At 60.6% G+C, this 16,111-nt stretch overlaps 1 protein-coding gene across 1 annotated transcript; it reads left to right on the top strand.

Annotated features, from left to right (window-relative positions):
* The first annotated feature begins 7,307 nt into the window (after nucleotides 1–7,307).
* Nucleotides 7,308–15,641, top strand: HS3ST6 (heparan sulfate-glucosamine 3-sulfotransferase 6). The gene is made up of 2 exons (XM_061152534.1): nucleotides 7,308–7,720; nucleotides 12,663–15,641. The coding sequence occupies exons 1-2, from the start codon at nucleotides 7,308–7,310 to the stop codon at nucleotides 13,276–13,278; spliced, it is 1,029 nt and encodes a 342-aa protein (XP_061008517.1). The 3' UTR covers nucleotides 13,279–15,641.
* Nucleotides 15,642–16,111: the final 470 nt, after the last annotated feature.

Below are 16,111 nucleotides of genomic sequence, written 5' to 3'. Positions count from 1 at the left end.
CCTCTGTGGGGCCCGCACAGTCTCAGGAAGAGCGAACCACACATCTGTGTGAGTGTATCCGTGGCCTGGGGGAGGCAGGAACGCCAGTCACCCTACCCCTGGCCCTGGACTCTAGAGCTAGAGGAGCTTAGGGGTAGGACGCGCAGGGAAGATGGTTGGTGAGGTTCTGGCAGCAGACAAGAGGGGGTGCTGCCGGGGAGGGGGTTACCTGCCAATAATCTCCTTCCGCCCCAGCCCCTCAGCTCCCCCAGCACCTGTCTCTAGGCGTGACTTGTTCCTCGTAAAACCGGGGAGATTATCTGTGTTTCAGCCTCTGGCTTCATGTCTTATCATGTTTCATCTTCAGTCAGGACATTTACAAGCTCCTGTTGGCTTCAAAGGGCTTGGCGGCTGCACTGCTGGAGGCTGGAGCAGAGAGTAGAAAGGCCCATGGGCTCTGCTCCCCGAGATGCCGTCTGCCTGCTGCTGGTGGCTTTTCGGTCCCTTAGTCTCGGCTAGGGTGGGGTGTTTGTGCTCCATCTCTGAGGTCGAGCCCCTGGGGTGTGCCTGGAAGTCGGGGGAGGACAGGGAAGCCAGTGTCAGAGGAAGGACAGTGCTGACTGGATGGGGGACAAGGGTGGTGTCACTGTTCTCTGAGGAGGGTGTGGCGGTCAGGCTTGCAGGTCCTGTTGTCCGAGCAGGGAGCCTGCTCCTTAGTGGGGGATCTGGCGGGGAGCAGAGCAGAGTGCAAGGCACATGTCCAGGATGCTCGGCCCTGGGGCTCTGGGCTCTGGGTCTTCTCAAGCCCTAGTTGAACAAGCCTGGCTGAATGCCCATCTGCCCATCTGTCTGGCCAACTGTGGGCATGGGGTGTTTCCCCTAGAAGCACAGGTGGATGGACTGAGGGGCATGGGCCTCCATGGGGGGCTGTTCCCCGGCCTTGCTGGCTGTGAGTAGGTCACTGGTGTGCAGGGAGGTTCAAACTTGGGGCTCTCCACACGGGACAGGGGATGGTGGCTGGGGCTGGTGCCGAGGCCTCCGAAGCCCCTCTTGCCTGTGTGCATGTGAGTGTGGTCCTGGCCCTTTCAGAGCATGGGCTTCCTGAGCCTGCACTGGCCCCCCAGTTCCTGATGGAATGTGTTCAGCCGTGGGGGCCCCCTTTAGGGCACAGACAGACAGACCTGGCCACAGAGCCCCAGTGGCCGTTCTTGGATGACTCCCAGACTTCTCCAAGGCTCCAAGAGGTCCAGCATGCAGCTGCGAAGCTGGAGGAGGTGGGGGGGGGGGGCAGAGGAAGTCCTGTTTCTGTGGGCCCCCCTTTCTGCCCTCTTTAACTCACCTTGGGCCTAAAGGCTATTATCAGCCCTCTCCTTTGTGAGGCTGGGACTCCCAGCCTAGGAGGACTGTTATAAATGGAGCTGGGCTAGGCTGGTGGGCGGGAAACAGCTTGCAGGGCCCACTTATGCGTCCTGGGCCTTGGAGCCCCGCCCTCTCCTGGGGAAGGAGGGGACGGGTGGCAAACAGCCCTCTTTCTGCTGAGCCTCCCAGGAAGACCCAAGGAGAGTGGTGAGGGTGGCTGGAGGCAAGCTGGGGCCATCCCGGCATGGGAGATGGGTCTGGCTCCTCCTGGCAAACCCCAGGGCCCCAGGCAGGCTTGGCGCATATATGTGAACACACAGTGGGTCCCCACTCCTAGGAATCCTGTCTGCCCTGCAAGCATTTCTGTCCCTCTGTGTCCTCACATTTAGCTGATCTCTGGGAACAAGACCCTGCTGCTACTGCTGCTGAGTTGCTTCAGTCATGTCCGACTCTGAGACCCCATGGACCGTAGCCCACCGGGCTCCTCTGTCCATGGGATTCTCCAGGCAAGAATACTGGAGGGTGTTGCCATTTTCTACTCCAGGGCATACTCCCGACCAGGGATGGAACACGCATCTTCTGCATTGGCAGGTGCGCGCTTTACCACTAGTGCCACCTAGGGCACCCTGGGACTAGGGAGGCCCTTCCTCTCCAGCCTGGTCCCCAGGAGGACAAATTAAGAAGTCCTTAGCGCTCCCCTTCTTGTGCCAGTCACTGTCACATGCCCACTGCCTCCGTATCATAAAGAGCTTAAAAGCCAGGCACGCAGAGAGGTGGGGCTGGAGTCTCCACCTTATAAAGTAGGGGAATGAAGTTCAGAGAGGCTGGCTCCCTGCCGAGGTCACACGCTAGGTGGGGCAGAGCTGGGCCTGAGTCCGCCTTCGTCGCCGAGAAGTCCTTGCGGCCGGCTTTGCGCTGAGCTGCACGCCCCCACTCCCATGGCCGCCTGCCCCTAGCTTCCCATCAGACTGGGCTGGGCTCTGGGGGTGGGTGGGGCAGGTGGGGAGAGACGTCTCTCAGGGGCGCCTTCCCGGGAGGGAAACCGCATCCTCTATATGCTCGGGCAGATCCGGCATCTAAAGTGGAAAAACCCCACACAAATCAAGGACAGCTGGGCCCACCCTCGGCCTCGGCCCCCTCCGCTCGGCTCCCATCGCAGACTGAGGAATCCCAGAGGGCTGCGGGGGAGTGGGTCTGGGGGGCGAGGGTGTGGTCTCAGGGAGGAAGTTTCTGGAAACCCCGCATGTGTGAAATCTCCCCCAGCTGTGCCCCGCGGAGGGAGGGACTGAACGGTGTTATTAATCGTTTTCCAGAGTTGGAGCCGCACACCCTGAGAGGATGCCTCTGGGGTCCTGGGCTGGGCAGGGGACAGCCTGGGAAGGAGAGGAGCATGGGGGAGGGTGTCCACACCTAGACTGTCTCAGACATACACGCAGAGTTGGCCACTCAGCCACTCAACACAGGTTCATGAGCACTCACGATGCTTAGGTATGGAGCCACGGAAGGATCAAGACCGACCCCATCCCTGGCCTTGCAGAGCACATGGGTGGGTGGAGGAGGTAGGTGGGGATCAAAATCGCCCGCAGGGAAATCATCACTGTCTGTGAAGGAGATGCAGACACAGCTGGGATGGCTGGCTCATAGACCTGTGAGGCCAGGCTGGACTGTCCGCGCACCATGACCTTGCTCCCGGGACTCTCTCCGGGGTCACCCGCCCTGGCCCTCCCCCAGGCATGCTGTGTACTTGACCTCTTCCACCTTCTCCCTGCTCAGGCCCCGCTGCCGCGTTAGATACAACTTCTCTGCACGTCTGATGGCTGGCCAGGGAGGGTGAGCAGATGGACCTTTGCCTGGCCCCTGCCTGGGCAGGGGACCCAGACGAAGTGAAAGGGGAATTGAAATTGGGCCATGTAGAGCCCTCAAAGCTAAGGGGCCCCCGGGGAGATCAGACTGGACAGGAAGGTGTGGTTGACACCTGTTTTCTCTGGACAGGAAGTGTGACCACAGGGCAGGAGTTGAGCCACTCTCTCAGGGCACAGGGGCAGCCGCTCGCCCTGAGCCATGGCTGGGTCTCTTCTGGGGTCCCAAAGTGACTTTTCACCATGTGGCTCAGAGGGGTGATCCACCCTCCCTAGGTCACACAGGAGAAAGCCAGTGGGGAGCTGGGGCTGGACTCTGGTGGCAAGGCAGGGTGGAGGGGCCACTCAGACATCCTGGGGAGGAGGGAAGGCAGCAGCCCTGAGGGTGAGGAGTATGCAGACGTAGATGCTGAAACGTCCATATTTAACCTTCAAAAGGACTCTTCAGGGGGTTCCCTGGTGGTCCAGTGGTTAGGATCTGGCACTTCCACTGCCGGGTCCTTGGTTCAACACCTGGTGGGGGAACTAAGACCCCACAAGCTTCATGTAGTTAAAGAAAAAAATGAAAGAGGACTCTTCATAAAGGGATAAACATAGTTACCATCTGACCGGGCAATTTCACTCCTAGGTATATACCCAACATAAACGAAACTTAGGCTCACTTGAGATCTTGTAAATGAACGTTCACAGCAGCATGATTCTCAGTAACCAAAAGGTGGAAAAAAATGCAAGTATTCACCAACTGATGAGTGGATAAGCAGAACATGGTCCATTCAAACGGAGGAGTATTACGCAGCTATGAAAAGAGGGAAGCACTGACACTCACACTACAATATAAACGACCCCTGAACACACTATGCTGAGTGAAAGAAGCCAGCTGCAAAAGGTCATATAATGTATGATCTCCACGCGTATGATACGTGGAGAAGAGGCAGATTCAGAGACAAAAAGAAGATAGTGGTGGCCAGGGGCTGAGGGAGGGAAGAATTGATGCTTTTGAACTGTGGTGTTGGAGAAGACTCTTGAGAGTCCCTTGGACTTCAAGGAGATTCAACCAGTCCATTCTAAAGGAAATCAGTTCTGAATATTCATTGGAAGGACTGATGCTGAAGCTGAAACTCCAATACTTTGGCCACCTGATGTGAAGAACTGACTCATTGGAAAAGACCCTGATGCTGGGAAAGACCGAAGGCAGGAAAAGGGGATGACAGAGGATGAGATGGTTGGATGGCATCACTGACTTGATGGACGTGAGTTTGAGCAAGCTCTGGGCGTTGGTGATGGACATGGAAGCCCGGTGTGCTGCAGTCCATGGGGTTGCAAAGAGTCGGACACGACACAGTGACTGAACTGAACTGAGCTACTGACAGGTATGTGATTTCTTTCTAGAGTGATGAATATGTTCTGGAACTCATTGTGGTGATGGTTGTACAACACTATGAATATGCTGAGAACTGTTGAATTTGAGAATGGTGGCCGAACTAGGTGGCTGAATTGCATGGTAAGGGAATTGTGTTTCAATGAAGCTCTTCCTTCAGAGTCAGGATGGAGTTTTCCACTTTAGGGACCAGAGGTCTGGGCTGGCAGGAGCCTGAGGGCAAGCTCTAGAGGAGGACGAGGCTGGGACGCACTCCCCCGGGATGGCCTTGGCTCTACCCATCCTCTGCCTCCCCACCCGGCCCCCATCACTGTGGTCTCTGAGGCTGAGCCTTCCCCCGGCCGATTGGGATGCTTTCCTGCTGCTTGCCTCACCACATCTCCTCTAGAAATCTCTCCTCAGCCTCTCCCTCCACTCCCATCCTTCCACTGGCTTGTCTTTATTGAGTGCCTGTCAGGTACCAGGCTCCACGAGGTGCTGGGAATACACTGGTGAACAAACATCCCAAGGCTGTCATCCTGGATGTCCCCAGATCTGCACCCACCCCTCACCTGAGAGGGCTTCCCTGATGGCTCAGATGGTAAAGAATCCACCTGAAATGCAGGAGACCCGAGTTCGATCCCTGGGTTGGCAAGATCCCCCAGAGAAGGGAATAACTATCCACCCTGAATATTCATTGGAAGGACTGATGCTGAAACTGAAGTTCCAATACTTTGGCCACCTGATGCGAAGAGCTGACTCATTGGAGAAGAGTTGACTCATTGGAAAAGAACTTGATGCTGGGCAAGACTGAGGGCAAGAGGAGAAGGAGGTGACAGAGGATGAGATGGTTGGATGGCATCACCGACTCAATGGATGTGAGTTTGAGCAAACTCCAGGAGATAGTGGACAGGGAAGCCTGATGTGCTGTAGTCCATGGGGTCACAGAGAGTCAGACTTAGTGACTGAACGATGACAGCTCACCTGGGAGCCAGGTGGTGGGTGGAGATAGGGGATCAGCTGCCAAACATGGAGCAGACTCTTGTCCCTGAACATCACTCCCCCACCCTCAGCATGTTTGGTGTCCTGCTGTTCTTGGTGAATTCTTTCTGGAAACTCCCCAAGCAGGCATGTGTGTGTGTGTGTGTGTGTGTGTGTGTGTTGAGGGCAGGGACTAAGGGAAAGGCATTCCCAGGAGGGAGTACAGCCAATGCCTAGCCAATGTTGGTGCTGGGGCAGGGAGACAGAGGGTCCACCAGGGTTTAAAGCTGGAGTTCGGAGCCCTGAGAAGTGGTTGCTGAGGTTGTTGTTGGGTGCTGCAGGTGGAGCAGGCGGCTCTAACGAGAACCAGGCTGTCTGGAACAAATCCTGTTTTAAGCTAGACCAGAAGAAGAACTTCCTGTGACCCTGCGTGTGCCGGCATGCACCCAAGATGGTGCTGTGCCAACATTCTGCCCACGGGGCTCCTGGTGGAGTCTTGCCTTGACAAGCAGGTGCAGGTATGGCATCTGAGAACTGGGCTGGGGCCCTGGTCAGTGGTTTTCACCCCTTGGCTCTGCAGGTGGGTCGTGGAGGCCCCTGCCCCTGGGGGAAGTGCTCCAGGGTTCTCTTAGGTCTGGATACCATTAGACCCAGGAGCGGCCCATTAACCAGTAGAGGCTGTTGGTGTCTGGGCACTGGCTGGGGGAAGCCTGGCCTCTTTGAGGAGTTCATGCCCACCTGCCCCAGCCCCGAGGCCAGGAAGGCTGGGGAAGAGGCAAAGGGAGCACGTGGGTTCCATTCTGCCTGTCCCTGGGGCTGTGCTTGCCCTCTCCTGGCTGGCCTTCCAAGGCTGTGCTAGGGGCTCAGTCAGCCTGGGGGATCAGAAAACTCCCTGAGTGTCCAGCGCCCAGCAGGTCTTGTTACTGGGATGGGCCCTGAATCTCCCTGCCCCTCAGAAGAAGCTCTCTCAAAGGACACCCACTCCTGGTTTCCCCATCACAGGTAGGTCTCCTGAATCCTTCACATCTCCAATACAGCCGCTTCACCAGCGTCAGAGATGGGCCACTGACATCCCATGGGGGACACCGGGGGACTAGGCTACACACACAGACACGTGGAGAGGCTCAGGAGACTGAGGTCTGAATTTCACTGGGCCAGTCTCCCCTGAGTATGTCTCCTGGACTTTAAAATGGTAATCAACTTGGCTAGTCCTCTCCAACCGCCCTGTCCGTGACCCTGGCGCAGGGCAACAGGAAACCGATTGTCAGCAAGGTGAGCCGGTTCCCGCCGCAGACTTCCCACTTTCCCGGAGCCCCTCTGAGCACCAGGACCGGATCCGCGAGCCACCTTGACCCACTTGTTCCACCCGCGCACCTGCCGCGTCGCCCGGGGCGGCGATCGGCCCTCTAGGAGCGGGTCCTTTGGATAGCAGAGCAGTCCTGTCACCGTCCTGCGGCCGCCGCCGCCGCATCCCGAGCGGGCTGGGGCCTGGGGTCTCCGAGAGGGCGTGTCAGGCTAGTCTCTGAGGCTCCGAGTCCCGCCGCGGCGCCCGTGGGTGCCGGCGTGTCCCGGGATGAGCAGTGGTCTAGGCGGGGCGGGGCCTCTGGGCGGGGCGGGGCCTCCCGCCCTCGCACTGGTCCCGCCCCGCTCGTAGAAGACCCGGCAGTGGGGCGCAGAGCAGAAGCCGGGCGCCGACGGGCTGCGCGTGGCGCCGGCGGGGATGTGCGCCCTCCTGCAGCCCGCGCTCGCAGGCCTGGGCGCGGTGCGGCCCCATGGCAGGTAGCGGCGGCCTGGCCGGCGGGGCCGGGGGCAGCCAGGGCACCGCGGGAGGGCCCGGGGCCGCGCTTCGGGCGTCCCGTGCGCCTTTGCTGTTCGCCGTGCTGGTTCTCGGCTCTTACTGCCTCTGCGCCCTCCCCGGACGCTGCCCGCCGGCCGGCCGGGTCCCCGCGCCGGCCCCTGCGCGCGCCGAGCCGCCCCGCGTATCCCGTAGCCCCGGGGCGCCGGGTCTGCCAGTGGCCAGTGGCTCGGGCCGGCGGCGCTTCCCGCAGGCCCTCATCGTGGGCGTGAAGAAGGGTGGCACGCGCGCCCTGCTGGAGTTCCTGCGGCTGCACCCCGACATCCGCGCGCTCGGCTCGGAGCCCCACTTCTTCGACAGGTGCTACGAGCGCGGCCTCGCCTGGTACCGGTGAGCGCCCGGGCCCGTCGGCCCCATCGGTTTCCTGGCGGGTGCCTTCGGGGAAACGGCGTGGTGCGCTCTGGGGGCTTCGCTGGGGACGCGGCGGGGCGAGGACTCGGGGTGACTCGGGGTATCTTCTGGGGCTGAGACCAACCTGCGTGCGGGCTGAGATTTGACTTCCTTAAGCGGATTTTATGGAAAAGAAGATGGGTGGCCGTGGTCTCCCAGAAACGTTGAAAACTCCTGGGAAAGCCTTGGTTAGGGGGCTAGAGTGTGATTCCGGCTGAGAAGTAGTTTCGAGCCAGTGGGGTCTGAGGCGCTTTGAAAATGCTTCCTGCTCAGTCGCCCCTCTCTGCTGCATCACTCGGGGAAGGAAAGCCTGTCTGAACTCTGGTCAGTGACCTAAGGGAAGGGCCTCCTGGTTCCTTGCAGCCTCTTAGAAGTATCTGTCACCCCATTCCCACCCCAGGATCCCTGATCCTGGAAAGAGGAATCCTTCTCTGCAGTCCTGGGGGTCTGGAGAAAGTCTGGTCTTTACAAAAGAGGAGGATGCCTTTGAGTCAGTGTCCAGGGATGGGAACTGGGGCCTCAACTTCATGTCATGGGATTCTGTAGCCACCCTCACTCCCACCAGGTACGGCCTCAGGGGTGTGGAGGAATGAGGGGGGCACCAGCCCCCACTGAAGTAGCCTGTTCTGGTGGCTGATTGAACACCGGCCCCTCCCTGTGGAGGTTCGTACAGAAGAGTGAGCATGAGGCCCTGCCTGCTGCCTCTGTTGGTCGGGCACAAGTCCGCCTCGGTGCCCTATACCTTCCTTTGGGAAAATGAGAGCTTACAGATGCAGAGTGAGTCACCCCACTCCCTGTGGCACCCACCTCATCCCCAAACCCAGGCCTAGCCCCTAAGAGCCAGCGAGGACCCTGCCCACAGTCACCTGGTGAACAAGCGGCGACTGGAGGGTGGCAGGACCCAGACTTTTGACCTCCTTGTTTACCAGGCTTTCTGTACCCAGATTCCACCCTGCCTCCATCCCCTTTTTATCTTTGCTTTTTGCATCAGAATCACTCAAGGATTTGCAGGGTTCCCACTGAGAATTGGGGGTCTGGCTCCTGAACTCTGAAGGGTGGCTGCCTTTAAGGGTCTGGGAAGTTGTGTGGTGATGGGGGAGGTGGGTCCATCCTTGGAGCTGAGTGTCTGAATCCCTGCATTCTCGGTGCTTACGGAGAGACCACTGCCCGCTCTGACAGTGCTCCAGCACCCCAGAGCATCCTTTATTTACCACTTCTGTGCACAGAAGGAAGGGGGGAGGGGGGGGAAGGGGGAGGGGAAAGTGGGCACCAGTGTGCAAACCTCAGAGCTCAGCCCTGATCGGCTAGCAAGGGAAGGGCTGCAGGGGCTCTAGAGCTGGGTTTAGACTTAAAAAGGTTCTCAAAGAGCTGGGGATCTTGAGACCCCCACCCAGACGGGCCCTCCCTGGGCACACGCTCCAGCTTTGGGGGACTGGTCTGGGGAGCCTAAGGGTCCTGAGAGGAAGCCAGCTGGACCCAGACTCCGGGTCAGGTCTTTAGCTCGGGGGAGAGGTTTTTGGGCCACTGGCATCTCGGAGGCCCAAGATGAGAGTGGGAGGGATTCTGGTCTGTTTAAGTGGTGGAGGAGTCCTTCCTCAGCCCAGCCTCTGTGCGGGGATGGGGGGGCACCGAGCGTGCAGAGGGTCGGTCCGGTCCCTCCTGCCCCTTTAATCCAGAGCTGTCCCTTGGGCTGGCTAGCACTGACCTCACCGCTGGTGCAGGCCTGAGCTTCTGGAGGGCATGTGCCCACGTGCACAGCTGGGCTTGGCGTTGCTCACATACGCCTGTGTCCCTGAACCTGACTGTCCTTCCAGCCAGCCCTGTGTGTGCACTGAGCCTCTGAAATCCCACCCCTGCCTCAGTCTCCCTAGCTACAAAGAGGATGCCCAGCCCCCAGGACGGGTCTGCTCTCAGGACCCTGGACCCAGCCTCCAGGGCTCTTTCTGGGCGGTAATTTGGGGCAGTGAGCAGAGGAGTGGCTAGTGCCCCAGGTGGGTTTTGGGGACACCCGTTCCTCCCAGACTGTGACTAGGCTGTGGCTCTGGCCCTTCTCTTGGCCTCAGCAGGCATCCTGGGCTACTCAAAGCTGACCTTGGCTAAACCAGTCCCCCTCCCGGGGCCTCAGCTCCTCCCTCAGGCTCTTGAGGGTCCTCCTCCTTGGGGACTGGGGCCCTCAAATGTCTCACATGGCACTTGTTCATCCATTTGCTGACTCACCGATCACCTTCTGTCTGGCAGAGGCTGGGGCCATGCAAACACCCCCAAATCTCAGTTCAGCGGAAGTGCCCTGTCTGGGGGCAAGTGGGGGCCGTACTCTGACTGTGGCTTTTGGAAAAGCAGACAGACCAGGAGGGGTTCAGGTCTGGGAACCCCCTTGGCTCCTGGCACCATCCTGTTTCACGTGGGAACCCTAGCTGGTTCCTGATGGGTCCCAGGGCCCTCGGGATGGGGCCCAGGCGAGGTGTGAGACACGAAGGAGGGGCGCTGAGATGGAGGGAGGCTGAGACAGAGAGGGGTCTGGGGCAGAGGAGGAGCTGAGTGGGGCATGGATGGCCTCCCAAGGTGGAGGGGCGTCCTGAGGCAGAGACAGAGGGGGGAGTTACCCAGGCTGGATGGAAGCCGCAGGGAAATGCAGACCAGATGAGCCGGGAGCGCGTGTCCATGGAGCAGCCCATCAGATGTTGGCTGTGGGGGGTCAGAGAACTGCCTCTCTCATCCTCTCCCCCTTCTCTCCTGCTCCCCCAGGAGTCCCCATCCCCACCCTCCTTCCTGCCCGCCTGCCTGGGGGACAGGCTTCTGAGGCCCAGGGCGGGGGGCAAGTCATTGATCCCAAAGATCTTAGCTCTCCAAGCTGCTGTGTGGCAAGAGTGGGCACCCCACCCCATCCCATCCCCCTTCCACGGTGGGGCACCTTCCTCTTCCTTGGAGAGAAAGCAGCAGTGGGCACTAAGGCCCCTTTCAGTCTCCCTGACTTCCTTGCAGCCCACTCCCCCAGGCGTGTGGGGGTGGAGCTGCTCAGAATCGGGGCGGCCTGTCTGGGGACCGAGAGAGGGTGCTCCTTGGGTCACCAGGCACCTGGGGAGGAAGGGGATGGGAAGGGGTATCAGTCGGTGAGGAGGGTCCTGGAGCAGTTAGGGCTGGTTCCCTCCCTGCGAGGGGTGCTGACTTCTGCTGGGGTCTGTGGGCACTGACTTCTGTCTGTGGGTCTCAGCATTGAGGTCCAGTGTGGGGAACACCCCTCCTTCTGGCCTCCCTCTTGTGGGAAGGGGGGTTCCCTGAGCTGGCCATCCCAGGCTGCAGCCCTGGACTCGGCCCTGGGCCTTGTCCCCACCCCCAGTCTCTTTGAACTCACCCTTCAGTCCCCACCTGCATTCCGGGCTGACATGCCTCCCAGCAGCTGCAGCGCAGGGGTGGGGTGGGGTGGGGGCCCATGCCCTCCCCAGCACTTCCTGCTCCATCTCTGAACCTCAGTGTGCTTGCCTATAGATGGGGCAGTGACTGGTGTGGAAGGAGTCCCAGCTCACTCCTGGGATGTGGGGGAGCAGAATTGTCCCCCATGACTTCCTTAGACCGACTCTGCCCAGGGCTTTATTTCAAGGGATGGGGGCAGCTCCCATAGCCGGCCGACCACACTGTGTACCCCACTTCCTGGAGCCAAACGGGGGTGTTGGGGGAGTGGCAGGACCCCCGGGACCCCCATGTGCACATTCTCCGGTCCTGACATCAGCATTCTCCAAGCTGGCATCCCAACTTGTGTGTCTGTCCACCCAGCAGAGCAGAAGAGGAGACTGCCTCCCCAGGGCCGAGTCTGGGGGTCACTGGGCTGGCTGAGACCTCAGTCTGTCCTGTGAGTCACCCCTCTGGCTGGGACCAGTGCTGGGCGCTGTCCGCGGGGTGGGGCAGCTCTGTCAGAGAAGTGGGTAGAGACCCCCCTCTCGAGCGTAGGTCCCAGCCTCTGCCTCTGTTGACCTAGTTCCCTGCCCTCCCTCGGAGCTGTTTGCTCAGCTGGCCCCGCCGCTGCACCCTGCCCCGCCCCACCCAGCTCTACCTGGTTGGCAGGGTGGCCAGGACGCTGCCAGGGCGAGGTGCTAGGAGGGGCTTCTCCATGGTTGGGGTGGTCAGGGCACTGTCACCCACCCTGGGATGGGATCAGTGCCCCCCCAGCCCTGGGCCAGAGAGAGGGGGCTGCTGAGAGAGGGCTGCATGCAGCCCTGTGCCCTGGGTTCCCAGTGGGGTCTGGGCAGCCGGGCCGCTGGGGTTAGAGACGGGTGCTCAGGCTGCTTCGCTAACTTGTGGCTTTCAGCTTTCTGGGGTGGGGAGCGGGTTGGGAAGAATTAGCAGGGCTGCCTTCAGACGCGGGGAGGGGCAATGCAGGGGAGTGACGGAGAGGAAGGCCGGATGCCCTTTGCTGGGGACACTGGTCAATAACTAATGACCTAATTCAGGGGACGCCATGAGCCACTTAATGAGAGTGTGACTGGGGTAATTACAGTGCAGGGGCCTGCGGGGGTGGGGGGGCAAGTGGAGCCTTGTGGGCAGCAGGCCTAGGGCCCCTGGCCTCATGAGCAGCAGGTCTGGGATGAGAGGCACCCGTGTCAGGGTTGGGGTGCAGCTGAGCCCTATGGGGGTGTGAGCAGCCTTGCAGCTTGAGCCCCACTTCCAGCTTGTGCCTAGGCTGGGCACCCTCATGGTCCACACCCCAGGCTGCCCACCCAGGCACTTAGGATGGGTGGGCCTGGCAGGGTGGGTGAGGGGGAGGCTCAGCTACCTGTAGGTTTGGGGCTCCCCTGGAGGGGGCGGTTGGTCCTGGCCCTGGGGCAGATCTAGTGTGGGAGGAGGGTCAGCTCCCGCTCAACCCCCCTCTCCACGCTGCGTCCCTCAGGAGCCTGATGCCCCGTACCCTGGATGGACAGATCACCCTGGAGAAGACCCCCAGCTACTTCGTGACGCGGGAGGCCCCGCGCCGCATCCACAGCATGTCCCCGGCCACGAAGCTGATCGTGGTCGTGCGGAACCCCGTGACCCGGGCCATCTCCGACTATGCACAGACCCTCTCCAAGACCCCGGGCCTGCCCAGCTTCGGCACCCTGGCCTTCCGCCGTGGCCTGGGCCCCGTGGACACCGCCTGGAGTGCCGTACGCATCGGCCTGTACGCGCAGCATCTGGACAACTGGCTGCGCTACTTCCCGCTGTCCCGCTTCCTCTTCGTCAGTGGCGAGCGCCTGGTCAGTGACCCCGCCGGGGAGCTGGGCCGTGTGCAGGACTTCCTGGGCCTCAGGCGGGTCGTCACGGACAAGCACTTCTACTTCAATGCCACCAAGGGCTTCCCCTGCCTCAAGAAGGCACAGGGCAGCGGCCGGCCACGCTGCCTGGGCAAGTCCAAGGGCCGGCCGCACCCGCGCGTGCCCGAGGCCGTGGTCCAGCGCCTGCGGGCCTTCTACCGGCCCTTCAACCGCAAGTTCTACCAGATGACTGGCCAGGACTTCGGCTGGGACTGACAGGGCTGGGGCCCACACCCTGCCTGGGGACGCTCAGTGACCTTAATTTATGCCTATCACCCGGCCGGAGCAGACCCTGGGCACACGCTGGGTGGAGAGAAATCTTTACAAAATAAAGTTTGCATCTGTGTTCTTCTAGGAGCCCTTGAGGGTTGGAGGGTGGGGCTGGAGTTGCCACCTCCTAGAGGTAGAAGTGGAAAGTGAAAGTTGCTCAATTGTGTCTGACTCTTTGGGACCCCATAGACTGTAGCCCACCAGGCTCCTCTGTCCATAGGATTCTCCAGGCAAGAATACTGGAGTGAGTTGCCATTCCCTTCTCCAGGGGATCTTCTTGATCTAGGGGTCGAACCTGGGTCTCCTGCACTGCAGGTAGATTCTTTACCATCTGAGCCACCAGGTCTGACCCTCCGGGGTTGGGGATAATCATACCGGCTAACGTAGCCGGGGACCATTCGTGTCAGGAGTGGACAGAAGCCCGATCCTTGTCTATCCCTTGAGGTGGGCAGTGAGCTTGGAGCCTGTCACAAGCGAGCAACTTAGGCTCAGAGAGGTTTGGGTCCTGCTCAGTGACACACAGCTCCGCCCTGGTGACTCTGGAGACCACCCTCGGGCTCTCTTCTCCGCCCTGGGAGGCCGAGCTGGGCCTTCTCCAGTTCCAGGTGGGGAAGCGGAGGCCCCAGCTTGCCCACCTGAGATGAGTCTGTGTGGTTCTCCAGGCTGCACCCGCGATCCCAGCTCACTCTGTGTCCCTGTGCCCAGTGGACACCTGCTCCTGGAAACCCGGACAGAGGGTGTGGGGGACTCCTGTGTGCAGAGTGGTTCTTCTGACAGCCTCCAGGCAGCTCCCTGCATAGCCCTGCATCACCACCCCGCCGGCTCTGACCATCACAGGGGCCGCCCACCAGACTCTGCAGGGCACGCCCACTCCCCAGGCCCTCTGGGCCCCACTTCTGTGGTGTTTATCCAACTTCCTCCCCTGGGGATGGGCAAGCAAGAATGCCCAGCTGCAGCCCAGCTGCCAGCTCGGCTCTTAACCAGGCTGGGCTGGACTGGGGCAGGCTGGGGTGCCCAGTCCATCTGTCTTCCCCCAGAAACCCAGGGCCCCCTCAGTAATGATTGTCACCTGCCTCTGGCCGTAGTGCTGTCTGCCAGGTGCTCACCAGCTGTCCTGACTGTGATCTCCAGGGCCCCTTAGGCCCAGGCCTGGCACACCCTGGCCCAGCCCTTGGGTCCATGCCAGATGGTCAGGCTGGGCCGGGGCTGGTGGAAACATGGTGGCAGACATGGGTGGATGTGGATGTGCCCACAACCCCCTCCCCCTGGACTCAGACCCCTGATCTGGGTGTGGGGGAGGGCTGGCTTGTTGCAACGGTGAGGAGGGGTGACACCCTGCTTTGGAATCCTGCTGGGTGGTGAGCACCAGCCTTGGCAGCCCTGTGCCGCTCCCCAGTCCCCAGTTAGGGCCGGCATGGGGCAGGAGGGGAGGCAGGACAGCCCTGACCGCTGGGCCTGCGGCCAGCCTGGACCTTGCGTGATCCTTCTCCCGGGACCTACCCTTGTGCACACTTTCGCCATCTCCTGAGCGGATGGCTCCAGGGGCACCTCTTCTGTTTTCCCGCGATGAGCACTGTGCATGCACGGCAGCCAGAGGGGCATCTTCAGAGTAACCCAGATGCTATTATTTGAAAACCCGCCAATCTTCTCCCCACCCTCTTGCTTCTAGAATGAAGACCAGATGCCTGACTGCAGCTGTTAACACCCTCTGAGGCATGTCCCTCCGCCTGGTCTCTGTCCTCCACTAGCTGGCCTCGAGGTTTCTCCCCGTCGGCTCCTCCCACCTGCCAGGACTTGCCAGCCTCAGAGCCTTTGCACATGCTGTTCCCCCTGCTGGGGATGCTGTTCCCTGCAGAAGGTGTCGACTGAGAGGGAGGCAGCCGTAGGCCCTGCAGCTGAGCTCTCAGCTGGCTCATTTCCTCCCAAGAGGTGCCTGGAGTTACGAGCCTGCCATGGGACCCCCTTCTCCTTCCTGAAGCCTGGATGTAGAGCTGGCGGGGACCCTAGCTTGTCTGGTTTGGGGGCAAGGCCCCACTCAGCAGGCAGTCTGGAAGCAGTGAAGAGAAAAGGTAGACAGCCTTGCTCTGCTCAACCTGCTGCCCGTGGAGACCAGGCCGAAGGGCCAGCGCCCAGCACCAGGTGCCCAGCTGGGCCTCGGGACGCACTGAGGGCAGCCGTGGGGGTCCTCCTGGCTGTGCGTGGGGGTGGGGCTCCATGGGAGAGTCACCGGCCTTTAATTAAAGCCCCTAAATTGCTTCCCCAGCTGTTCAGTGGGTTTTCCATGTTGGAATGTTCCAGATGGAGTGAGCAATGCTGATTCAATTACCCTCTTCCTGTTCCTCCCAGTGAAGAAGGGGATGGGGGTGGGGTGGGGCTGGGGGTTCTTCACAGCCCTGGGTGTCTGGAAGGGGCTTAGAGACGTCTGGGGAGGTGGCTGCTTCAAACTTGGAGGTGGTTTCCCCCAAGTCCTTCTAGCCGTGGTTGGTACAGGTTCCAGCGGGGTGAGGACAGCGTTCTCCACTCAGCCTTACAGGCACTGGAGACCCCTAGCAGACCCTGAGGGCCTGAGTGGCCCCTGCATCAGGCTGGAGACCCAGATCCAGCCTTCCCATTGACCCCAACATCCTTTTATGTTGTGCGTCCTAATTCTAGATGAGGGGAGGAGCCCCAGAAAATCCTGGCAACTTTATTATTATTATTTATTTGGCTGCATTGGCTCTTTAGTTGTGGCATGTGAACTCTCAGTTGGGGCATGTGGGATCTAGTTCCCCGACCAGGG

Source organism: Dama dama, chromosome 10 (genome assembly GCF_033118175.1).
Source record: "Dama dama isolate Ldn47 chromosome 10, ASM3311817v1, whole genome shotgun sequence".
In the NCBI taxonomy this organism is placed as follows: Eukaryota; Metazoa; Chordata; class Mammalia; order Artiodactyla; family Cervidae; genus Dama; species Dama dama.
Note: the sequence above shows the minus strand (reverse complement) of the source record. Positions and strands in the feature narration are given on the sequence as shown.